At 33.2% G+C, this 27222-nt stretch overlaps 2 protein-coding genes and 1 long non-coding RNA gene across 3 annotated transcripts in view; all 3 read left to right on the forward strand.

Moving 5' to 3' along the window:
* The first annotated feature begins 13924 nt into the window (after positions 1-13924).
* Positions 13925-27222, forward strand: part of Rh50 (Rhesus blood group-associated glycoprotein Rh50) — a 67540-nt gene continuing 54242 nt past the window's right edge. The window contains exon 1 of the mRNA XM_089697035.1: positions 13925-13939. The gene's annotated coding sequence lies outside the window, so the exon portion shown is untranslated. The remainder of the gene's footprint in view (positions 13940-27222) is intronic.
* On the forward strand, positions 15913-18028 carry LOC149486919 (uncharacterized). Its single transcript, XR_016315857.1, has 2 exons — positions 15913-17343; positions 17625-18028. It is a non-coding gene; the product is annotated as an uncharacterized LOC149486919 (long non-coding RNA).
* LOC149486920 (uncharacterized) lies at positions 19035-21737 on the forward strand. Its single transcript, XM_089697348.1, has one exon. It carries the CDS (start codon positions 19035-19037, stop codon positions 21735-21737), a length of 2703 nt encoding a protein of 900 aa, XP_089553474.1.

The following is a 27222-nucleotide window of genomic DNA, read 5'->3' on the forward strand; positions in this document are numbered from 1 at the left end:
CAAAATTTTATTTTAGTTGGCTAAGAAGACTGTTGCTCTTTCACACAAAAACTAATTTGTTATGCAGATTATGCTCCCGTACTGTTGAATATATCATGTTACATTTATATTCGGATAAGTACTTGTACCTACTAATTTATTTTATCATAAAATGCTTTTAGTTTTTTATGTTTCATAATGTACTCTTAGTCAAGGTGCAACTACTATTATAATTACATTATCAAATAGATTCATCAATATGTTTCCCTTCATTTTCTCTCTACCATTAAGTAATTAATATCAATAAAACTAATATTAATAAGGTTCGCTCAAAACTCTATGAATGAAATGTAATGAATTGAATGAAATATTTATTCCATTTTATCTTAGCTTTTCTTCATCTAGAAAAGAAGGCATTCAAAGATGACTTACCCAATAAAATGATTAACGTCTTCGTTTTGACCAGAAATATAGACGCTCTTTACCAAAAGCAAAACACTACGTTCAAAAATGTTTGAATCAACATTATATTTTGCCATTTGAACGAACCTATGTTATCATATTATTATTTTACCTTTCAACTTACAAAATTTCTGAAATATATATATACATTAACCGTATTACTCATCATCATGTTCCCCTACAGTAATTAAATAGTTTAAAACTTTATAGTTATGAATCTAAGTACAATATTGAATTTCAAATTCGTTTGAACTATTGAAAGCATAAGTTTAATATTGAAATTTAAATCTTTAACTTCAGTTGATGTTCAGAATACCGGCGTTTGTAAGTTACACGTATTAGATTATGTTTTATCCCGAATCAACGGTTGTTTGAAAATTAAAATTAAAAAGCAGTTACTAAATTTAATATCCAATAAAATTAAAGAAGAGGAAAGTATAAGTACTTAGAAAGAATATGACGCCGTACATTAAACATCTTCTTACTACAATATGAACAAACTATTAAGATTGAACTCGTTTGCTTCATGTAATAGTTAAAATTGTAATATGAATATTGAAAATATGACGCCATTTGATAAATTAGTTGTTTACTAGATTTAATCCTATGATTTTAAATATTCTTGTACAAAATTTAACATAACTTAAATAAAACTATATAATAAGTTTCCGATTCACAATTGAACAAAATTGGACTGTACCAAATCCATACTATAATATACAAGTGATATCCCTCAACTATCCCCATTCAAACTCTGGCGCAATACACATCGTAACAATCAAGCAATCGAGTCAACAATGACCATACAACTTGATTAAGTCTGTCACCAAATCCTATGCATATATATCCCCTCTTATAGCCAGGCACAGAATGGAGACATCATTAGTGCATGCAAATTCAATTTTGAAATTTCCTGACGCGTTTCAATTGTGGTCATGCGTGACCGTGTACAAGCCTATTTATAGCTTTGTGGTCATTTATAGTTTGTATCTGTGAAAACCTGTGGTCAAGCTTTGGTATTAGTGTGTTATCTACTTGACAAACAAATTAATATAAATTACTTGACAAATGAATTATTATTGTGGTCGTTAAGAGTTTAACGTTGCAACTGCATTATGAAATATACAAATGATTGATCAATCTCATCTCTTATTACTATATTGTTTGTTACTGCCAGTCAATTTTTAAGGCGGTATTTTAATCTTCAGATCACATTGAATTTTCGCTATGAATCTTTTTACCACTGATTTTGTGTACGTTTGAACAAACAACCTCTACAATGTAAATCCGCAGAGTACCCATAGCGATAGCACGTAGAACGCCATCAGCATTTCAGCGAAGATGTCATATAACAACTGAAATCCAACATATCATGCTCGAGCACAATTCACTTGATTCACATGGCATTGTCTCTGAACAAAAATCTCACATTTTTCCACAAGTGTAGGCACTCTAGGCACGTCTAAAGCGCATCTAGAGAGTTCTTCAAACAAGGTCCTTTAAAACAATTTGTCGGGACTCCGGAGGCGAGACGCAACCGCTTTTAAATGCATTTGTTTTCCATTTGCAAGAGAATGTGACTCATCGTCGAGATATTCCACTGTTTGCTAAAGCACTCCGGAGTGATGCATAAATGATGTGGGCGAAAAGTGTTAGGAATATACAGTTAGAAAGTGGGACGGAAGACAGAGCACGATTGACTTAAGCTCTCCAACTAATTGTTTGAAAGAATGAAAGATAGGTCAATTGTTATTAGGAAAGTTTAAAGAAAAATCGGAGAGTTCGCTATTATATTGCAACTTCAGTGTGATGGAATTGGTGTTCTGACTAGATAAGCGTATGAATTTATTTTTTATTCTTCAAAATATGTTTTAAACTAGCGGTCCACCCCGGCTTCGCCCGTGGTACTTACATGTTTACGTTTTTCTTCATAAGAACCATCCTCGTACTTCAAGGAATAGATTCCGCAGCGCACGCGATGTCGGAATTTTTTACACCTTGGGTTACATTATTGCATTTTTGGTAAGAATCTCAATTTTTTTGGAAAATGCAATATAGCCTATGTTGCTCAGTGAAGATGCAGCTTTCTAATGGTGAAAGAATTTTTGAAATCGGTCCAGTAGTTTATGCGTGAAAGCCATACATACATACATAATTACAAACCTTTCCTCTTTATAATATTCTAGTATAGATAAGAACAGTGATCATTGGACAATAGGCATGACGACAGTATCCATAAATGATCGTATTAGTGTTTTTAAGGGAAAATGTATAATTAATAAATTAAATATAGCGACTTAGAAATCTTAAAAACATTAAGATTAATGAGATAATCAATAAAATAAAACATTGAAATTCTGAAGTTCGCCATTTTGACTAAAACACGCGTGACGTCACGCATAAGTAAACAACTCACGTCAGATGTATTTTGTTGTTATGAATATGTTGAGAATACGCATTTTTATTTATTTTCTATTGTTTCACGTATGCTTTATCGACTCAGAACAGAAATATAATTGCGAATTCACGAATACATGGTTCGGGATTCTCCGCGCCAACTTTATACAATAATTTCTTATTATTTTTTCGCTTGAAATAATTACTAACACATTTTTGAGCATTATTTTTATGTGGATTCACACTGCAATACTGCACACCACTTATAAACTTTGTAATTCGTTTCTATATAACACATATTAAATAAAGACTTTTTTAATTTTCTTCGCAATGCGTACAAATAACTACGTATTTACCAAAGTTTGACGTCACGCCTACGCCATGACACCTGCGAGCTGTTTTGGCACAGATATTAAATATTTTTTGAAAAATGGCTTTAATCTTCGTTTAATTTAAGTATATTACCGAAATATAGGGTTTTTCTTGTATAGTAAACGTATACACACATTATGGAAGAGAATTTCAAAATCTTTCGTCATGCCTATTATACTAACAATTACAATCACATAAGTGTGTATATTTTTTTTTTGCTACGACGTTTTAAGTGAGATTTAGACAACAATAATACAATTTGCATGCACCAGTAACGCAGTCGTATTTTAATGTATAAAATATTGTAACACACTATAACTAGATATTCAAAGTCCCAACGTTTAAGCTTAACCTTGTTACTATATTCTCATAAAATAGCTTTTAATTCGACTCGTAAAAACATAAGAGCTCAGTGCAACAGTACTTACTAATAATTGTATTTACACTCTAACATAACATAAAATATAAGCTTTGTCGTAAAGTAAATTCAGTTATAGAAGCTGCCATTTCTTCTCTATCTGCTGACAGTATTTTAACATTTAACGATACGATTTATCGTCGCAATAACGTCATCAAATCGTTAACGCGAAAATAAATAATATAATTAACACTAATAACAATCTTTAGGTAAGGTACAGCATAATTATTATCGCTCTCGTTTTTTGTTTTTGTTTTATTATAAACTTAAAACACATATTTAGTTAATAACACAACAGATTTTTCATAAAACTCTAATAAATATTTCAATATCACTTTCAATGTGAAACACTTTTCAGGCACAAATCTTACGAGCTATTCTTATAAGAACGTTTAAAAACAGAATAATTGATATCCGATACCGATATCGGATCGGATAATGTAAATCGCTCTCAGGGTGTTTACGATGTCATTATTTATATCTTCCTTCCCATATGCAGAGGATCACCAAGGAAGGGATTTTGGAATATATTAGTTTTATAGTAGGATTTGGTTTTAAGGGCATATCCCTTCGAATAAAATTGAGCATTAGTGCCTTAAGTCCGCGATATGTTTTTAATATCCTTTCTTCTCGGAATATTAAACATGTAATCTTTATTACTAGGGTCTGACAAAATATTCTACAATACAACGCTGTATAATCAATATATAAAAATGTGTTGGTAACCTATATTGTATCCACCCTTTTTTATTTAGTTATTATAATATCATTGCTTACAAGAATACAGGTGATCGATTTTTAGATAACTTTTATTGAGGTTGAAGCAACATTTTCTTATTTTTTGCCTTCATACAATCATTTTCATTCCCTTTAGTAATAAAAACCATTTCCCATAGCAACAAGGAAAATTGAGATAAGGTAGCGATTAGCATCTCTTAGGAAAAATGATCCGTTATAATTTTCTTTTGACTGTCCAATTTAAACATTGACTTCAAAGGAACATGCCTAGTAAAATGGGGACATAGGTCAAAAAATTACCAATTTGATTATTTTCTTGTCTAAGTTTCTTGCTGTTTTAATAGTGCCCGTATAATTTAACATTTATGTTAAATAGTTTTATTATTTAGTTTAATCATACTCGTCAATTTTTATTAGATTACAGCCAGAAGCCTTCTTTAAATATTAAATTATGTCCTAATTGTCTACTTTAAAATTTGGATGAGGAGTAACAATTTATTTTCTTCATTTAATAATTTTCTAAATGTTATAAAAATTAAAAAACGTGAATGTTCCTTTAAAATTAACTTTAGTACCGTAGGCATTTTAAAATTATTTTTGCATTTATATTATAAAAGAGGTTTAAATACTTACTTAACAAAAACGTCGCATAATCCCTATTAGACATTTTTCACATACCTACATACAACACCACAAGCAATAGGAGCAAAAAATGCTGTAGGTAGAAGTTTCTTTGTCTCTTCTATTATTTCAACATTATCGCGTCATTCCAGTATGTTTTATATTATTTCCAAACCGACGCAAACTGCTGTAATCTCTTTGTCAATCTTGGTATACTTCTGGAAGTGTAAAAATTATTAAACCTAAACTGAACCTTAATATCCACAATATTAGGCCCAATATTATCACACAAATTTGCCAGCCACTTTTAGACAACATTGTCTTTGTAATGGCCTTTTAATATGCCTTCCCTTATAATACTTTGACGGCTTAATCCTTTTGAGGGTCGGAAATTAGATACAATACTTACTTAGAGCATAGTTGGATGGGAACAGCCTTTACTGAGAAGTTTTAAGTGGGGTTAAATTTGCAAGGTAAAGTGTTTAAAAGTTACACTTACAATTGTGTAAATTAGACGGTTATTATTATAAATCCAAGTTTTAACATTGAGATAATAAACAAGAAATATTTTTGTTTATTTTAAAATCTTCCATAAAATTATTGATCTAATATTCTATCTAATATTAGCAAAGTCTATTAAAAAATAACGCATAAAAATCAAAACCATGATTACAAAGCGTCAGAAGCAAATTACACATTTATGTAATCCATATAAAATTATTTTTATGTGTACCGTAAAACCTTCTTTCTTCATTGTGTAGATTTAAATAGCTGGCTGGAAACAAAAATTAAAAAAAAAATGCGCTTGACATTGCACAGCTGCTATGGAGTTCTAAATTTGAAAGAGGCGCGCTAAGAGTAAAGTAATACATACGGGAGGCGCGAATAAAGTTTGTGCTTTTAACTTGACACTGGCAAATGGTTATCTTCTCGTAGTAACAGAAAAAAAAGTTTGTGCTCATAGTAAAAAAATAATGTAGTGATAAAATTTTAATTTAAAAATACTTAACAAAATAATATTATTTATTATATTTAGGGCCGATTTTTCAATGCTTGGATAAAACTTATGCGTCGAATAATGTATAAAACTACCATTTTAAAAACGTGTTCTAATTGCCCGTATTTGACAGTTTACGTGATATTTTAATATTATTGTGTAATACTTTATTGAACGGATAAGTTTTATCCAAGCATTGAAAAATCGGCCCTTACTAAACTAAACCTTTAAAGTTTTAAAATTGAATTAAATTTAAAAATACTATTTTGTATTTTTGTTCTCATTACAGTCTTAAAATGTGGATCTAATATTTGGGCTAAAAGGTACACAAATATTAAAATCAATTTTTTCCGTGCTAAAGCGAATCACACATTCATGTTATCCATATCAAATTATTTATAGGAATACAATCTACATACCATAAAACCTTTTTTCTTTATTGTGTAAATTGAACTAGGTACGTGACTGGAAACAAAATAAAAAAAAATGACGGGCAAAGACATTGCGAAGCTATCTACGTTCGAAATTTAAAAGAGGCGCGAATCGTTTTTCGTGTTCATACAATTTTTAACAATTTATATAAAAATGAACTGTTGTAGTGCTATTTTAGATTAAAAATAACAAAATTGTTTGTAAAAGTTTTCAATATAAAATTGAAGCAGATAATGGATCTATTATACACCAAAGCATGAGAAAAATTGCTTTAAAATAACATTTCCTGTTTCGATTATCGTTTGAAGCGAAAACCTACATGAACAGCAGATCTTTTGCCAGAATCTAGCCTCTTTTGGCAGGCACACTTTTAAATTTAATTCAGGTTAGTGTTTTACCTTTTATTTTATAGCTAATTTAGGCAATAGAGAGGTCAGTACTTTGAAGCATAATGTTAACTGTTTGTTAGGCCTAACAAAATATTACCGTGCTAATCTTGATTCCGATTTAAATTATAATTATTATTACTGTGCTAATCGCATACAATCAGCTGTATTTTTTAAAGTATTTTGGTTCTTAGATTAAAACTCTGAATTTCTTTAGTTAATATCTATTTATAAGGACACTAGAATTTATTGCTAAAACATACGTTTTACATGCGTTTTTAAGTATCATTTTATATTCTCTTTTTAACATCTTCCCTTAAACTTTTTTTAATATCTCACGGTCTGAGTTACAAGTTTCTTTTGTGAACAAGTTTCATGTTATTAGTAGTTGAGAGGCAAGTCATCTTCAGTCTAAATGATACGCTGTGAGAAGTGTTCATAGCTCGTAGTATTTAGAGATAAAAATAAACGTTTCTATGTGTTCGTATTAATTGCGATACACAGTTTGATTACATTACTGTTCAATGGAATAAAAAAAGTATTTATTAGTATTTAAATTTTGATAAGTAGGTACTCACACTGTTTTTGAAAGAATTATAAATCGAAACTAAAACATTTGTGTCTTTACGCAGACGCATTTAATTGCTAAATACTACTCGTTTATTTTCATAAATTTTAAAATGTATTCATATAAAAATTATAGCGTGGTGGATTATGGCCCTGTGTACCCTCATATAGGAGGCCCGTGTCCCAGCAGTGGGAACGTATATGGGCTGATTATGATGATGATGATTCATATAAAAATATAATTTAAAATAATTGAGATCGTACCTCCCTCCACATCGGCGCTGTGTCAATTTCGTCGTCATACAATCGTTAACTAGATAAGAGTAAAAGGGAAACAATATCGAATTTTTCCTCAATACTATCGAATTTCATCACAAAACGCTGATAAAATCCACGTTTCATGCAGGGAACTTGATAAAATACATATTCACATCGTGAAATACAATTTATTCGTCAAAAGATTCACGCGCCCGTCATAATATAATCAGTAACAAACGCCTGGTGAATCTTATTCGATTTAGAATTACTGGATAGGATTTTGTATCTGAGATTGAGGTACATCTCGTAATCGTGTTCGAAGTGATCCGATTTGCCCAATTTCCTTTTATATACGCGTATTGTCCTCATTCGATCACTATCGCGTATGTAATACTCATTTTCAAGCTAGGTATATGTACCTACCTACCTACCTGTATAATATGGTCACCTCAGGTACCTATAGTCCCATAGAGATAAGAATATTGTTAGGCGACAAAAAGTTACAAAATAATATTATAATATTAATTGGGCACTTAATAAAATGAAATAAAAAACACGCAAACTAATTGTTTAATCACCGGTCCTTGATAAGTCTACAAAGTTTGAATTAAATCAGTCCTTTAAATTTTAAAATTGGGTCAAATTCTAGTCTAAAAGAGTGGGTGAGTTAACGGATACATACAAATATACAGTTGAAGCTAATATATAAGCGTGTTAAAAAAATATCACGTGGTTATGCTTTTTATAAATTCCATATACATCACACAAATGCCATATTTCAACATTATCTAAACTGAAACGAATGAACCATATTGTAGAAGAATCATAACAAAAACTCCCAGTATTCACGATAAATCAGTCGTTCTCGGAATCAAGATCGAAAAACCTACAGACGGCAACATATCAACGGCCTTGATGCTTGTCCGTTAATCTGCTTGAAAAAGTAATTGTGATGGGGAAAAAAGAGAATTTCAACGTTATCTCTCCCTTGTGGGCAACTGAATTAACGCGAGTGACGTGACCGTGAAACTAAAGTTCGCATTATGCGTGAACTGCTTTTATTTGCGGCATTTCGATTGGAACTATGTGCGATTCTTTACCATTTAATCGGTCGCTCTTTGCACTGAAAAATACGTCCTAAAATATAAGATATATTTTCTCAAAGCATTTATACCAATTTTTTGACACAACACTGAAACTAAGTGTGAGACGGGTGTCTAAATTGTGAACCAAACAATCTGAACTGTAATTTTCATAGGTACGCATAAGCTCAAAATTCTTAATGTAAATATTTGAATTCCAGAACTTAAGTAGAAATATACCGACAAGTTAGTCGTAACAGTCTTGCAAACTGTAAGTTTCTGAGATAATACTTACAGTCGTAACAGTCATTTTTACTCAGTATTAGAATATAATACGAGTAGAACCTACAGAATATACATTTTAATTAAACTGTTTCTAAAATTGTATGTGTCACAGCACGCAGCTGTATGTGGCGTGTGCTTGATGTTTAGGAAAATATCCTTGTGCGAAATTTACTTTGCTTTATTTATAAACGATACATATTATATTGTTTAATACATAGCTTAAGATTCTTAGATTCTTAGAAGCTTCTTAGATTCTTAAGCTAGTGAAGGAGAGATATAGAGAATCCTTTCATGGTTAAGAATTTTATCTAGGCAATAATATTGCACTTTTCTCCGTGATTATGTGCATTTGTTTATTATCAACTAGCTGTTCCCCGCGGTTTCACCAACATTGCTCCGCTCCTGTTGGTCTTAGCGTGATGATATATAGCCTATAGCCTTCCTCGATAAATGGGCTATCTAACACCGAAAGAATTTTTCAAATCGGACCAGTAGTTCCCGAGATTAGTGCGTTCAAACAAACAAACTCTTCAGCTTTATAATATTAGTATAGATTTAAATCATATCCTGTAATAATTGAAACCGTTCAAAATAAATTTAAAAGAAAACAGTATTAGTAAATTCAGTAACTACTAAATATTACGAATGGCCTAAAAAATACAGGTCTGAATGTGAAATTAGATTTTTCAAAGGTCATCAAAAAAGGTCACTTGGTGAACAATGTCCATTATTTTAAAATATTAAATAACCGGTACTTCAAAGCAGATACAATGTATAATGAATTACTAAAACATGAAATATACAGACGTAACATCAAACGACACTCAGACGCCCACACCATCTGTTTATTCGTTAAAATATTCACGGAATCTTTCGGCTGCATTTTGGTTAATGAAATTTTAATCATCACTCGCCTAAATCGCTACTCATTTTCCTTCTAGACGTTTTTGTCAACACACTTTTGGTTATTTCTGAGTGCGTCTAGTAGTTAGGGAGTGGAGAGCGTTTAGAATTTCAGAAACCACTAAGTGAGGAATGCTCTATTAAATTTCGAGGTAAAATTTGCCTTTGAGTAAATAGATAAGTGTCTTTTAAGTTTGGGCTATCCTCATTATGTTTAAGAATAATGGAGGTACAGGGAATATCCAAGAAGCGTTAATAATAATAGGTATGGTAAGCAGTTTTGTGTTGACTATCCCTCCAACGAGGTTTTGTTTGTTAGTACGAATTTAAATTATAACTTTGTTTTGTTTAACAATGATGTTTTCATATAAGGTCATATCACATACTATTTACAAGATAAGAAAAAAAATCCTAACAAATCTGAACCTTATCGTTTATCTTTTAATCACTTTATATCTAGCGAAACAAATATTGAATCAAAACTGAAGCAAAGTATGAAATAGTCGACCTAATCAGTAGCAAATGAACGTGAAAATGAAAACAAAAGCCAAATCACTGGGTATCCGAGCTTCGTATTTGCTAAGTTGCTAATTTGCCTCAGCTAACGAAGCGATTCGATTCCATAAGAAATTAAATTTTACACGATACCTGTAATACCTACTTGGTAACAATCAACTGCTATTGAGATAAGTTCCGTGTTTTCTCGAAAATGTTACAACAATTTTACAATTATAAACAATTAAGTATTAAAAATAATCATTAGATATAATTATGGTTTTTTTTCTGATCATTTCAAGTTTAATTTGCTTTATTTTCTAGAATGACTGAGCAATATTCCATTTGTTAATATGGTATATTTCAAAGTAAATAACCTTCTCCTTATGTTACGTAAATCGTTCATCAGCCCGAGTCAGATCTAGGTATTGCTCTAAGACAACATAGCCTTAGATATTAATATGCTAACCTAACATAGTTTCAAAATTTAAATTGAATCACTCATTTCTATGCAAACGTTAAACAAAAACAATATTTATTCATAAAACTTATTTATCTTGCCAAGTACAACTGTATTGAATTTTCAGTCTACTCCATCAAAATTATTTCTAATCAAACAAATTACTAAGTGAACTAACTTCGTTAAACTTGTATCTTGTTTACAAATGTTATCCAATTTGCTTCGATACTCTTTATATTTAAGTGAACTTTAATGGTCATTATACTTGTTGAGTTTGCGCTACAAGTCAAACAAGTGATCGCTTACTCATTATTATTAGATTCAGGGTTTTTAGCAAGTTTAATAAATTAAATTACTCAGACGATTTTAGTTATTAATAACGAGATGGATTCTTAAAGCTAATTTATCAGTTTGGTAGTTCTGGCTCTAGATGATGTAAAAAATTAGTTTGAAAAGTTATATTGTTAGTCTGTGAAATCTTTTTAGGTACTTATAAATTTAAATTAGCGATATTTATTCTCATATTATAATCACTTATGCTCGACAGTGAACTAAAGGATGACACTTTCGAAAAAAACGCATTCTGATAAGAATAATAATCATTGAATACTTTACTATTGATTTTAGAGACACCTAGTGACATCTGTGGAACGTGGTCAAAAACTTTCATACACTTTCCTTGGCAAATTTCAAAATGACGTCAGTTGAAAGTAAACAATTGTGAACAAGTGAACACGCGCGCCGGTAATCGACCCGAAGTGAGTGTTGAAGTGAGAAGTTTTTTTGAAGTGAAACTTCTTTATCGGGGTTGGAAAAAAATTTAGTGTAACATTTTTTCGTTACGCGTGACATTTTTCCGCTACGCGCCATCTTTTTCTTATCCCTACCACGCGTGAAATAAGGTCATAAAGAAGTTTCACTTCTTACGTGTGTACACTAGTACATGCACACATTTTTTTTTATATTTGTCGTGAGATACACAAAATATCTTTACGCTAGAATATTATACAATAAGTAACATGAACTAAACTATAAGAAACTATCTGCAACAAATGTTTCCCACAAACTTTAACAAGTGATGTTATTGAGACGTGTTCTAAACATTGACCGGTTAAACCCCGATCTCCCCAGAATGGTGATGGATGGGAGTTCAGGATTTACAAAAGCGGTCCCCGGCTACAAATAGCACAGCGAGATTAGTGTGCTTTTAAAAGATTATTTCAAACTGTTTTTTCCGTTTTCGGATATCGTATTTATTATGCTGATTGTGAAACGAGTACAGAATTGAATATGGTTATTAGGAAAGATTTACTGCCTTTTCAGCTTTGTATTACTTTGTTTTTGTTTTAGCTAGATCCTTTTTTGATCCTCGGAAAGTCTGCTTTTGATGAGTATATTTCAATTCAAATTTGTTTTAATGGATGTGTTGTTTCATGTTACATTTATGTAACGTATAAGAGAAAGCTTTCCATTACACTTAGTTTATTTATACACTCGAATAAACGTATCTGTACTTTTCTGAATTAGAAACATAAACTAAATTAAATCTAGTTATTCGTTGGTTTCAGTTGTTCTTTGTATTACTGAATTAGCCATGTGTCATGATATTGAAAAGTGGTACTACTGGAACGACCTGGTCCGACTGGCAGGGAGCCGCTGGATGCAGGCCGCCGGTGACCGGGCGTGGTGGAAAACCCTGAGGGAGGCCTTTGTCCAGCAGTGGACGTCCCACGGCTGAAACGACGACGACAACGACGCCTACTGGAATAAATGTGCTTGCCAGTGTAGCTAGACTGGCAAGATCATTCAATGTACCTACTGTTTAAACATAGAACACCTTCAGGTGAGTTTTGTGAATTTTATATTTAACACTATTCAAGATATTGACTTAGTTGTTTTTACTGTCTTGATAATTTTAGTTATTATCTTTAATACTTCGTAATCCAGCAAAGTTATAAGTTTCAAACTGTAATCTTGTGAAAGTGTATTATAGGTACAATATAATATTAAAGGGTGTTGTTATGGGAACATATTATTTGGTTTCTCGCTTTAACGTATTTATTTATTATTATATTAAAAATAGCGTATAAAAAGCTCAAAAATTTTCAAAATTATTAGCATTACTTCAAGAGCAATAGTGGGTTTAAACTTTAAAACGTCTGCATCTAATGCTCTACATTATTTATATCTAGTAATATAATATAATGTTAATTTACTCTAGTTTATACCATATGTTACCAGCTAATGTGCAACAAAGTTAGTTATAAGATTACGTGGATTCAATAATACGTTACTTAGGATATTGTACGACAGCTGGGAAGCAACGACTTGCTTTTAAGAAATTTCACTTTTTATTTCTGGGTAACATAGTAAACTATTTAGTTAGGTACATTGTACAAAGTTTCTCATGAAATTATTCATAGGTATACGATCATTGGCTTTAGCATATCTTTTTGGTGTATTTTAATTGCATTATTTTTTGCACGTTTCTATGTTCAACAATCAAAAATAAGAAACATTTTTACGAACAATATCCGATAATTTGATTCATTGCTGCATATTTTATTTTCCTATCAACCGAGTATTAAGATCAAAACTTTTAATAATAATATTATAATCTACAGAAATGCAATAATGACGATACATCTAGTGGCCATAATACAGATTCACTATCAGATAATTCAACCACCAAGCTCTCTATATCTGTCTAATTCTATTTCGCAATTTGACGAGGGTTGTAAATTAAACCGGCTAAGTCGATTTATCAACACTTAATAAAGATTTTAAGGGCTCTTATCTTTAGTGTCGTTTGTATCTTACGACTCTGTGAAATATCAGATGTTGGGCGCAACGGATTTAGTGGAAATGGATGGGATTTATTTTTAATGCACTTGTATTCAGTGTTGGTATTTTTGTCAAGGCTTATGAATTGTATTTAATTTTGAGCTAAATTATTATATGATTGTTAGACGATACCTTTGAAATATAATAATTTAATTTAAATAATGATAACAATTTAATAAAATAATGATGCTACTGCTTTATATCATTTATCTGTAAGTACACTGATTGTTTTTTTTTAATAATGTATTTAACATAAAATTTACATTTATCGCTTAAAAATAAATTTTTAAAGAGTCCTGAAATTAATCCGCGCTAACTACGAAGACATGAAATATTAAAATGTCTAAATTCCGTAAGCGCTGCGATGTTCCATCATAAATTCCGTCAGAGACAAATAGTTTAAAAGCGCAGCGAGTTCTTAAACCTTTACAGGGACGAAGAAAATTCTAATACCAAGACCTACAATTTTAATCCGCTTAGTTCCTTCCAGTGGTTTATAACCTTTCTTTGTAAGTTCACCAGTAATCGACATTCTATGTTCGCCACGCATAAATATTGTATGAAGCGAGTAGATACGATGTGGCTATCAAGAGAATATTCTATTTTATTTTAACGCAAGAACAAGGCGTTTCAATGGATAGTGCTCTTCACGTTATGGGAATAAAGGATCTGCTAAGTTTAAGAGCATGGCTAATGGATGAAGCTCTCTTTAGTGCACGCTAACAAATTTCAACCTTAAACTGTTTGGGGTAAGAGGTAATTTCGAGCGCGTTAATATTTTCGACAATCCTTGTATATAATCGTGGCTACTTAGGAACTTAATTTATTATTTGTTTCGTCTCTTTACGGATGTTTTCTCGAGCTCAATTGCAGGGGGATTTAGGAAGATAAGTTGATGAAGTTCACGACATCGTATTTACATTAAAATGTTTGGGTCATTAATGAAGATAAACAACACGAAACAATTGCATAATTAAAGTAATTAAGTTATTTCTGACTCGGATACCAGTGATTTATGAATTTAATTATAATATATGAAACCAATTTAATAAATGTAAATCTCCGTCAATATTTGAATCCTATTTGATATAAATTCCGCTTATTACCTTTACATGAATTTAACACTTCGCTTTAACTTAAAAAAACGCGATTTGTTTTTGTAGAATTTTTCCTATATTTTAGTGAGGAAAATCCAGTATTTAGAGCAATGAAGAAATTTTGTACTATTATGGCACACAGCTTTTTTATGGCATTATAATATATTTACATATTGGTTAGTAAAACACTGATAAATATAGAATATGTCCGCTTATTTAATTAGCATAATATAAACTGCTTATACACCACTATTTTTTAATCAGTACAAAAAATTTTACAGGGTGTTAAGTATCTTTAACCAATTTTATTATATTTGTGTAAGAAATAATTAAAAACACTAACAATCAGAAATGTCCCAAAATTGTCCACATAAATATGTAAAAATTGTTGTTTCATAAAGGTGAAACAAATGTGATCCGCAATAAACTAGTACAATTTCGTGATAATTTTCACACATTCGAAATTGGTCAGTTCATATTATTATAATTGTATTGTCTTATGATAATATACATCTATACCTATATATATATAAAAATTAAACCCGTTTCGCGTTGTCACGGCATCACGTGTGAACGGCTGAACCGATTTCGATAATTCTTCTTTTATTATATTCTTTGAAGTACGAGGATGGTTCTTATGTAGAGAAAACCTAAATATGTACCACGGGCGAAGCCGGGGCGGACCGCTAGTAAAAAATAAGATCGGAAACCTTAGTAAACGCGGCACCAAATTATCTACTATAAAATCTTGAAATAAGAAAATTATTCATCAATCATATTATGTAAATAACCACAAATATATCAAACGTTAGTAAACTATAACATAAACAAAATAGTACCTACAAAACTTACAAAACGCAATAAAATTTCATAATTTTCACACATTAAATCGCAGTGTTGATATTATGCACAATTCCATCTGCATAATCATTTCGAGCTGGCGCAGTTGGCTAATTAGCGTATTTTTAACAAGTCTTCATGTAGGAGTTGAGGTAATAAGTGCTTGTACTTGTTAATTTTGTTACTCGTGTATAATCTTAGCTGGGCTGTAATGTGAAGGAAACTCTGGGAAACATATTTGTAATAATATTATTTTAACTGGATAAGGAACACGTGTTATGTACTGTATATACACGCCTTAACTATTAGAGGATGCATGGGGCCACCCAAGAAGGACTTGCACCTGTTAGCAATTGCGACATCGCGCACACCTGCGATTCCAGAGAGTGTTGCGGCAATCATCGCCACCGCGACGCTGTAGCTGCTCCGCCGTGGACGACGAGCACTCTTTGTTCCAACATTGAACGGGAGGGACATAGTTTAAGTTAGGAATAATTTATAATGTAATTTTTTTTACAATAAATTATTAATAAGTAAATTTCGGTTTTTTTTTGCGCCTTCGCGGGTCGGTCAATATAATTGGCGCAGTCTTGTGGATAATCCTTGAGAGCCGTCTCTCGGAACGCGAAACTACAAGCATCGAGTATCGCTATTCCATCGGAGGGACGACGACGGGGATCCAGAACCTACACCGTTGGCCGCCGCAACGCGAAGGGTATCCAAACATTGATACTGCAGGAAAGGCCGAAATTTAAATCCTGTAAGTACACTAATTCTCTTAGTGACTTGCCATTCCTAGATTTGTAAGTTTTCCTAGATTACCCATTCACGGGAACCGAGGAACTGTAGTGCGTAGGCTTAAAATATATTAATTCATCGAGAATTAATTGTAGAATTTTACAAAATCAATTTGTAAAATTCAAATATATAGATATTAGGTTGATAAAAGATTAATAAATTTAAATATCAATTAATTACGAATTGATTAATTTTCGAATTTTACTAATTAATTCATTTTATAATTTAAATTTAAATATATTAAGTAAAGATTATTAAGTATTTTTTTTTTTAATCTAACGAAGTTAATAAAAATTAAGTTTAATATATTCCTAAAGGTAGTACAGATATTTAAAATGTCAGATTTGGATAAAATTTTTAATGCACTTAGACTTTTGCCAGAATTTGATAGTAATGTTAAATAAATTACACAAATTTTATGGCAAAGAGCAAATCCTTCAAGTTAATTATAGAGAATATATAGAAATATAGGTAGTTATAGTTTTTACGTTCCCGGTTGTCCTTCATGCTACCTTTGAATTATTTAAATTATCCATAGTTCCTAATAAAGATAGTAAAGTCCTAATTCCACCCTATCCTTTTGTGGCAATTCACGACGAGGATTTTATGTACATGGAGGCAGAATGCCCGAAGTCTGGCCTAGGGTATCTATGTGAGGACAAGCTGAACGATCATCGATCCAAAAATGACTGCGTGTATCACCTTATTACCACGCAACGAGTCGTCGCATCTTGTCTCTTCACGCCTGTGAAACTCGGAGCGCCCGCACTAGAAAAATTAGACGACGCCCACTACGTCATCAGTTTCCCCAAGCCATCAAAAATTCACCTATCATGCTCGCAAGATCAATATGACGTCATTAAAGGAAGCTACTTAGCCACAATACCCAAAAACTGCATTCTTCAAACGGAGGCTTTCAAGATAGTCAGTCGAGAAGACCATATCAAAGGACAGATAATGAAAATTGCAAACCTGCCAGATTCCAGCCAATATAATACAGATGAAGAAGTTCTGAAGTTGAATTCGATAAATTTGGATAAATTACACGCTAGTAACAGAGCTATTTCAATGGAAATGCCTATCAGTACTAACAACGGATACGAGATTCTCTATATGCAGCCTTCCATCATACCGATATATGTTATATTAATAACGAGTGCAGTTGCCCTAGTGACATGGTACGTCGTACGGAGAGTGCGTACATCAAAGCCTATTACTACGAGTGTTCATGGTAATCAAAAAGAAGAAATAGAACATCAATCGGCGGAGTGTGAAATTTCAGCGATATTAACGAGCCTTGCCCGCCAATAATCGCTGTACTTCAGGAGGGAGGTGTTATGTACTGTATATACACGCCTTAACTATTAGAGGATGCATGGGGCCACCCAAGAAGGACTTGCACCTGTTAGCAATTGCGACATCGCGCACACCTGCGATTCCAGAGAGTGTTGCGGCAATCATCGCCACCGCGACGCTGTAGCTGCTCCGCCGTGGACGACGAGCACTCTTTGTTCCAACATTGAACGGGAGGGACATAGTTTAAGTTAGGAATAATTTATAATGTAATTTTTTTTACAATAAATTATTAATAAGTAAATTTCGGTTTTTTTTTGCGCCTTCGCGGGTCGGTCAATATAATTCACGTATTTCTTATATTATTATTTATTTATTTTATTTTATGTTATGGGGAGGCAAACGAGCGGACGCACTGCCTGGTGGTAAGCAGGTTGCGTCGCCCATAGACCATAACAGAGGTTATGGTTGTTGCCTACCAGAAGGATTAAGGGATTTGGAAGGAATTAGGGAGAAAGGGGCGAGGATGGGAGGGATTAAGGATAGGGGAGGAGAGGATGGGTAGGGGATAGGAAGGGATGTCGGCCTCCGGACCCTTCACTCACCGTACGGAACGCGACAGTAAACTGTCACTATGGCGCCGATATTCTGTGAGGGTGTGGTACCTTCCCCGGTGCGAGCGTGGCCCAGTTCGTGCCGAAGCATGCTCGCGACTCCCACTTCATTCATATTACCTATTGAAATAACGATATTTAAAATACTTTTTATTATTGAAAGCTTAATTACAATAAAATGAATGGACCTAAGTCATATTAGGTTGGTTAGTATGATTTGTATTCTCTTGGTAATCCAAGACATTAGATTATACATATAATTTGAAATAAGTGTTAGAAGTTTGAAAAACTAATAAAAAGAAAGCCTTTCCGAGAGGAGGCGCGACGAACGCCCAACGACTTCATAAAAATAATTCTAATTTACACGAACATAAGTATTCCTTGTTAAATATTATTTAAATGTTATAATATATGTTGCTAACTGAAAAGGTTATGTCTTATAAAACATACTAATTGAAGTAACACGATCGCTTTACAATTCAATTAACACATTTAAATATTATAAGTAAATATTTATATTTTTTTTTATTCTCAGCAATTCTCAGCAAGTACAATATACGAATTTTGTGTAGTAACATTAGAAGCTTAAATAAAAATTTCCTCCCTTTCCAAGTTAGCTTAAAGAGATTCTCTCTTAGTTTTGATGTAATTGTTTTCACTGAATGTTGGCTTCCACTTGCGACTGTAATCCCCCAAATGGATGGCTACACCTCGTACTGCACAACAAAGCATAAAACTAAGGCTGGCGGTGTTGTGGTCTATATTAGAGATACTTGGATGGCAACAGTAGCTGAACTATCTATCGAGGAATCTGAATGTTTATCTGTAGTAATACCAGACTGGAATACTCATCTTATTGCTATATATCGTTCTCCCTCTCTCAACACTAAAACTTTTCTCGAATCTATCTCTGGTGTTTTAAAAGACATAAAGGGTTTTACTTGTAAAATCATAACGGGGGACATAAATATTGATATATTAGATTCCTCCAGAACCTACGATTTGTCATCTGAGTATCTCTCTCGTATGGCTGAACTTGGTTACCACAGTGCAATCAATATGCCTACCCATAACAAAACTTGTTTGGATCATTTCTTTGTACAAACGGAGTATACAGGCGAGTCGATTGTCTGTACTTCTGACGTGACTGATCATGACCTAATCATTCTAGGGATTTTATCTTCCCACAAGAATGCTGCTAAACGCAAAAGACTCAGGCAAAAGGTGGACATCGATGGAATCATCAACGATCTTAAGGAATCTAACTGGTGTGAAATCTTAAAATCTGACTGTGTCACAGAAGCTACCAATATTTTTATGACTACTATTACAAACTCTGTTAAAAGTCACATACAAACTACTCACATCAGCAGACGCAAAAATAATCTTCAGAATTGGATGACACCTGGACTTATACGATGCAGTCAGACTAAGGATAGGCTCCATTTGCTTTCAAGATTAGACCCCAATAACCAACAGAAAAGATTAGTCTTCACGCGTTATAGAAACTTTTATATTACCTTGTTACGTAAGCTGAAGGATGCTTATGACTCGAAGATACTTCTTGAAGCTGAAAACAAACCTCGAACATTCTGGAAACAAATCAAAAGCGTTACTGGCACCGTTAAGAATAGAAAGGACCCTGTGGGATTGCTAAATCTGGAACGCACTCCATTACAATCGCTTAACACCTGTAACAGATACTTCTCCTCTATAGGTCAAAGCCTGGCTAGTGCTACATTGAATAAAACCAATGAAACTGAGATATCTCTAGCTTCCAAAGTTACCTTAAAAAGCTCTCCTGTAAATTCTTTTTTCATTGAACCAACTGATTGCCACGAAATCCGTAGCATCATTCAATCCCTTAGTAATAGTAGCAGTCCAGGTTATGATGGCTTAAATAACAGTATTATTAAAGCAATTGCACCTTACATCCTCGAGCCTCTCACAGCTATAATTAACTTAAGTATGGCAAAGGGAGTATTCCCAGAACCATGGAAAACCGCTATAATCACACCCATTCATAAAGAAGGTAGTCGTAGTGACCCATGTAATTATAGACCTATATCTCTGCTCTCAACCTTCTCTAAAATACTGGAACGTTGTGTAAGTAAAAGGCTGATCAAATACTTAGAGTCTAACAAGCTCTTGGCTGACACCCAGTTTGGCTTCCGTAAAGCTAAGTCAACGGAAGATGCCGTTAGCCACTTAACAAACTTAGTTTCTTCTCACCTAGATAAAGGAAAGGCTTGCATAGGGGTTTTCCTTGATCTTAAAAAGGCTTTCGATACTGTATCCACACCAATTTTGCTACGTAAGCTCGAATGTATGGGAATTAGAGGCTGTGCATTAGATTGGTTCCAAAGTTACCTAACAAACAGGACCCAACAACTTAAAATAGATTCCTTTCTGAGTAGGTCTGAACACGTGTCTTTCGGGGTCCCGCAAGGTAGTATCCTGGGTCCTACTCTTTTTCTCGCATACATCAATGACTTGCTTTCATTATCCATTGATCAGGGTGATATGATATGTTACGCAGACGACACAGCCTTGGTTTTCCATGGTTCCACGTGGAAGAATTGTATAACGGCCGCTGAGCGTGGCCTGGCAAAAGTAGCAATGTGGCTAAATAATAACCTCCTCACCTTAAATACACAGAAAACTAAATTTTTGAGATTTCATAAAACTGTTAGGTCAGCGCCTAAAGACAACACTCCTCTCTTCATACACACTTGTGCAATAAGTAGCTCTGCTGATGTCACGGGATGTTGTAGTTGTGTCTCTATCGAAGTATCTTATGAAACTAAATACCTGGGTGTCATCATTGATGAACGATTCTCCTTTCGACCTCACATCAACGCAACTGCTAAACGTTCTAGGAAATTAATATATATAATGAAGAACCTGCGAAATAAAGTAAGTCTTAATATTCTTATGAGGATTTATAAAGTATTATGTCAACCTATTATTACTTACTGCATATCGATCTGGGGTTCTGCTCCATCCTCTGCTCTTATAACACTCGAAAGAGCTCAGAGATCTGTTCTTAAAGTCATGTTAAAGAGACCATTTATTTACCCGACGTCGACCCTCTATTCTGAATGTAAAGTTCTTAGTGTTAGACGCCTTTTCATTTTAAATTCAGTCCTCAGGATTAATAAAGCAACTGCATCTACACAAGACTCCCATAGCAGACGAAATTACTTACCACTTCCCAAATTAAAAACCTCTTTTGCAAAACGTGCACCTAATTATATGTGGCCACTCTTACATAATAAAATAATCAGACACTTGAACCTATCTAAAAATACTTGCATAACTAAAGACATGCTAACAAAATTGCTTCTTTCCTGGGACTATGCTAAGACTGAGCAATTTGTTCGTCTTCAACTTTTTTGAATATTTCTTGTGGCATTTGTTTAAGCCAGTGTGATTGTAATCGGTATGAAACAGGCCTAATTATTGACTATTGCTATGAAATCATATCAATTTTTTTTTTATATTATGACCTTCCTTTTATTCTTAATATTATTTTTACTTTTATTTAATTATTGTTTGTATGAATTTTTAATCTAATTTAATTTTTAATCTGTATTATGTTTATGTATTAAATTTAAATCTGAATTTTAAATATTTATCATAACATAATCGCCGCTCTGTTTATAAAATTCTAATGTTAAACATTTCACGGTCCCGCAGGACAGGCATTGCCTAGTGCGGGAACCAATGATTTTATTTCCTGTATTTTAACGTTTTTTCTTTAAGAAACTGTATTAAGCACTTTGTAATAATGTATGTATTATGACTGATGTACGTGTCTTAAAGAATAAATATTTTTTTACTTTTTACTTTTATATTGTAAAATCGAGTCGCACTTCGGATCAGATTTATAAAAAAAACCTATGTTATTAAGCAATCATACAGCTGCCACTCGACAGGCAATACTTTCCAAGACAAGACTTTTTTTAATTAATTGATAAGCCACAATTATTTAGGTATGATTTTATTTCGATTAAGATGAAATTGAAAGTTACTTAAAGCAAGATAATCTATAGTTATATTTTATTTTTATAACGCATTAATAAAATCTTCATGATATGAACATCTTGCCAAACCATCAGTCATATCTCATATTAAACATAAGTCAATAGTTCAAATCTGGGAAAACAAAGGAACACGTCCCGAGATACATTTCTGGGAAAGATATTCTCACATAATATATCAAAGTAAATAGCCTGATTATTGAACAAAAACCTTCGTAGCGTATGTGCTCCGTGACCTTTAAGATTGAACTGTAGTAGCGCAACTATGGAGTTTCTTGCCGGTTCTTCTCCATAGAAACGGCTTTCAGAATCTGTGGTAAATGTTAAAACTGTTATGGGTGATTATACAAAAATGGGGTAACTCGATGTCATCAGCCAATTTAAACAAAGTCTTATTATATTTTATTCAAATAACAATCTATTTTAAAACAATGAAGCGTCCTTTATTTGGTCACTCAATTTCACTTCTTTATTTAAAATACAAATGAATAAAAATAATAAATTAATACCTCAAACGTCAGTACTTTGGCATGTCACAACTCCGAAATCCAACAATCAAGTGTCTATCGTTTAAACATTATCATCGATTTAAGAAAACTTACTAATTCACTTCAATCTTTGATGTACATAGTATTATATACTACAACTTTCATAACGCAATGTTTTCCATTTTATTTAAAAAATAAAATTAAACTTTGTCATCGTTTTCACTAGTCAGTCCGTTGTGTGTTTTTTAAATTCGAAATTCTCGCTAAATATCACCAAGTCGAGGTCAAATCCCTGTCTAAGTATTAATGTTGGTAATGAAGTTACTTGTGCACCGCATATTTTGACGGCCGTCATAACTGTACCAGCGCTAGGGTTGTGTTTGTCCTCTAAAATCTTGCTGCGCCAGTCAACATTTCAGTCCTATGGTGAGTCGTTATTTTATTGTTAATCCGATTTTTATTTTCATTTATAAATGGTTAACTATGATTTGTAAAAATATAGTTTGTTGATATTAGAAATTAGGCAAAAAAACCTAATTTGTGATTATAACCTCATATTAAGTCCCTTTTCATCAATCCGCTGGCATCAGTCCTTTGTCAGATATCGCGCCAGAGGACTGACGGGGCCCCATAGTACTGATGACTCTATCATTTTTGAGAACTTTTATCTTGATTGCTATTGGTATAAGCATTTCTATATTATATTTCAGTTAAAAACATCATGCGCCACGCTAAAAGAAACTGAATTTGACTAGGGAAGAAACATTTAAAAAAGAGTAGCAAAGAAAAGAGCTATTGAAACAAACTACTATTAATTTTATTAAAAAGATCTTATTTTCTTTTAATTATTGATTTTGTTGCTTTCAGGGCATAGCTTTTTATATTTATCAGATAAATACGTATACGTATAATACTGTGAAGTAAAATTACCTCAAAATAACATAAAAGTTAATTAATATACTTAATAACATTATAAAAATGTCAAGGGGCTCTTATGAAAACTCAGATGAGACTTTCATTCGAGCCTTTGGTTTTTAATTTTATAATAATTAGTACTTTTAACATAAATATTGGTAGATTTTTAGGGCTCCGAACCTCAAAAGGAAAAAATAGAACCCTTATAGGATCACTTTGTTGTCCGTTTGTTTGTTAAGACGTTTTTTTGGAACGCGTGGAGGTATCAATCTGAAATTTATATTGGATACTCAAGATTAAGAACCCTTGGGGATGTAAAATAATCAAACTTTTTTTTTTTTTTTTTTTTTTTTTTTTATTCTTTATTTTTCAAGGGACTTTGTCGCTTAGCGACCACGTCGTCCCGTAAATTCCAATAACAATCAACACTTAAATATAAAAAATATAAGTACAAACTACAGTAAACAATGCAATCAATTTTGTAATCCAACATCGGTCAGTCTGACCAGCACCCGCACCTCTGCCGACGAGGGACAAGTGAGAATGCTGTTCACACAACCGACATTGTTAATACAGCGGAAGACATTATTTTGTTGTCTAAATTGCGCGTTCCGAACACACTCCAAGAGAATATGCTGCACATCTTCTACAATACCACAATCATTGCACAACGGAGAATCGGCTTTCTGCATTAGATGTGCAAACTTATTCGATGGAATATGTCCCGAACGTAATCTTAAAATAGTTGTCAACGTCCTCCTATCGCATACAATCTCATCAAGCCATGGGTACCGAGGTACATGTGGTTGGATTGTTCTGTGCCAAATTCCTTTCTCCCGCGATCGTTCATCAAAATATTCCTGCCAATCGGATAGACATTTATCCCTCACATATTTAAAATGATCCGAGTACAATGGAGCGACCTCCAAGGGTACCCCATCTATTGCTGCTTGTTTGGCTAATAAATCAACCTCATCGTTCTCTTTGAGCTGAATATGAGAAGGGATCCATTGTAAGATTACTTCCTTATTATTAGCTTTTAAGTTCAAAATTAACTCTAAAATTTTATAGGCAATCGGTACTCCTCTCACTTGAGAGGCACAGCGAGCCAAATGTTGCAATGAGCTTTTAGAGTCAGTTAAAATGACAAAATGTCCGAAATTTAAAGATTGAATATAAGCCAAAGCTTCCGCGATAGCAATCAATTCCATATGCATAATGGATATCTCTGAATCAACTTTGAACTTAAGGCTGCATCCAAGAAATGAATCCAACACGGCCGCACCACCACTACTTGCGCATTTAGAGCCATCAGTGTAAATTTTATGATGTGCTCCATATTTATTAAGGATGAATTGGGAACAAATAGCCTCAAGAGTACGATGATGGTAAGTGCGTTTGGCACGATCTACTGACGGGATGGTATCTGAAATAAAATCCTGAACATTAATATTACTAACCCAAGTGTCCATCGAGAACATCTCAAGTCGACCACAACTCTGTAAACTCAACGAAGATAATCCGGCTTGCGATCGAACAAGAAGGGGAAGCTTTTTATTATTCCAATACCTTGATCGACTCAGTGAAAACAGTTCATTTAGCGCCGTAGTTGCTAAACTATTTTTACACGACCTACACTTTAGCCAAAACTTCCCCGCCAGATACCTTCTTCGAATAAACAGAGGAGGAAGACAAAGGTCATTCTCCATAACATGAATAGGGGTACTACGTATATAGCCACCTATTACACGCAAAGCCTGGTTTTGAACTTTATCCAATTTGAGCAATGTACTTTTAGCTGCATTATCATATAAAAAACAAGCGAAATCTATTCGGCTACGAATGAGAGAAATATAAAGCCGTCTTATATGTTTTTGATGAATCCCCCAACCGGGGCCAGCCAATACTTTCAGAATATTAATATGCCTAGACACTTTAACAACCATCTCCTCTATGTGTTTTTTCCATCTTAAAGAACAATCCAACCACATGCCCAAATATTTGACTTCATTCACTACAGGTAACAAATCGTTATCAAAACTTAAATCTACTAACGTTCTATTAGTTCCCCTTTTGAACACACACACTTTACTTTTTGAAGTTGAAATTGAAAGACCCAAACCATTTAGAAAATCAATAAAAATGTTCCCCGCTGATTGCACATCCTGTACAGCACGAAACAAATTTTTATTTGACGCAAATAGAACAAAATCATCGGCATATTGAGACATTTTAACACTCTGAATATTTTTACAAATTTGATACGTGGCAACGTTAAAAAGCAATGGTGAAATTGGGTCGCCTTGAGCTAAGCCCCGTCCGGTAGATCTCGTCACAACTCCACCCTCAGCTTCAATCCTGAGACGCCTTTCACTTAAATACGACCAAAGATAATTACAAATTTTTGACCCGGCTTCTACCTCATCTAAAGTTTTTAACAAAGCACTTATATCCAAGTTATCATAGGCACTTTTGATATCAAAGAAACAGGCTACAGTTGCAGCGCCTGTTGAAAAACTGGATTGAATATGAGACACAAGAAATGTAAGACTGTCGAAACAACCGCGAGAACGACGGAAACCAACAACACTATGGGAGAAAAGATCATTCGATTCAAAATGCCATTCTAGCCTTTTATTTAGAATTGAATGGAAAATTTTACAAATGCACGATAATAAAGCGATAGGACGAAATGCAGGCGGAGTATTGACTTCGCAATTAGGTTTAGGAATAGGAATTATCTTTGCTGTACGCCATTGGGAGGGCACAAAACCAGTTAATAAAAAGGCATTGTATAATTGAAGTAATAAAAGCTTCCCCACCATCGGTAAGTGTCGCATCATTGAAAATGAAATGTCATCACACCCCGGGGCACTATCCGATTTTTTAATAGAATTATTTAGTTCTTGAATAGTTATTGCTGATTCTAGTTTAGTATTCCTGGACGAAAAGGTAGGTTGTGCAGGGCACACATACATAGGCGCTAGATTTACAAGTAAAGCCTCCGCCCTATCTTTACTTACCATGTATCCAGTCGATCTAACATGATGCCCTTTAAGCCACTTCATTTTACGCCACATGTCCGAGGATGAGGTGGAGTGATCAATAGAAGTACAAAAGCGCTGCCAAGATTTATTCTTTGCGATCCGAATAATTTTTTGAGCATTAGAAATCTTTTCTTTGAGTACATCTAGATTTGCAGGAGAAGGACAGCTTCTAAAAATTGACAGAGCTAAACGACGTTCAGCAACCGCCTTTGAAACTTCTGCATTCCAGTAGGGTTTAGGTTTAAATTTATCACAAAAGAATTGGGGAATTTTCTTATACGGAATTAGTCTATCAGCAGCAGATACCAAAGTATGTTCAAATATATCATAAAAGTCTTGTAAATTTGAGGGAACATTAAAGTTATTAAATGATTGTTCTAAAAATAAAGTA

This window comes from Colias philodice, chromosome 7 (assembly GCF_061535455.1).
Source record: "Colias philodice isolate Cphi_HAF_F1 chromosome 7, ilColPhil1 Martin Lab GWU primary, whole genome shotgun sequence".
In the NCBI taxonomy this organism is placed as follows: Eukaryota; Metazoa; Arthropoda; class Insecta; order Lepidoptera; family Pieridae; genus Colias; species Colias philodice.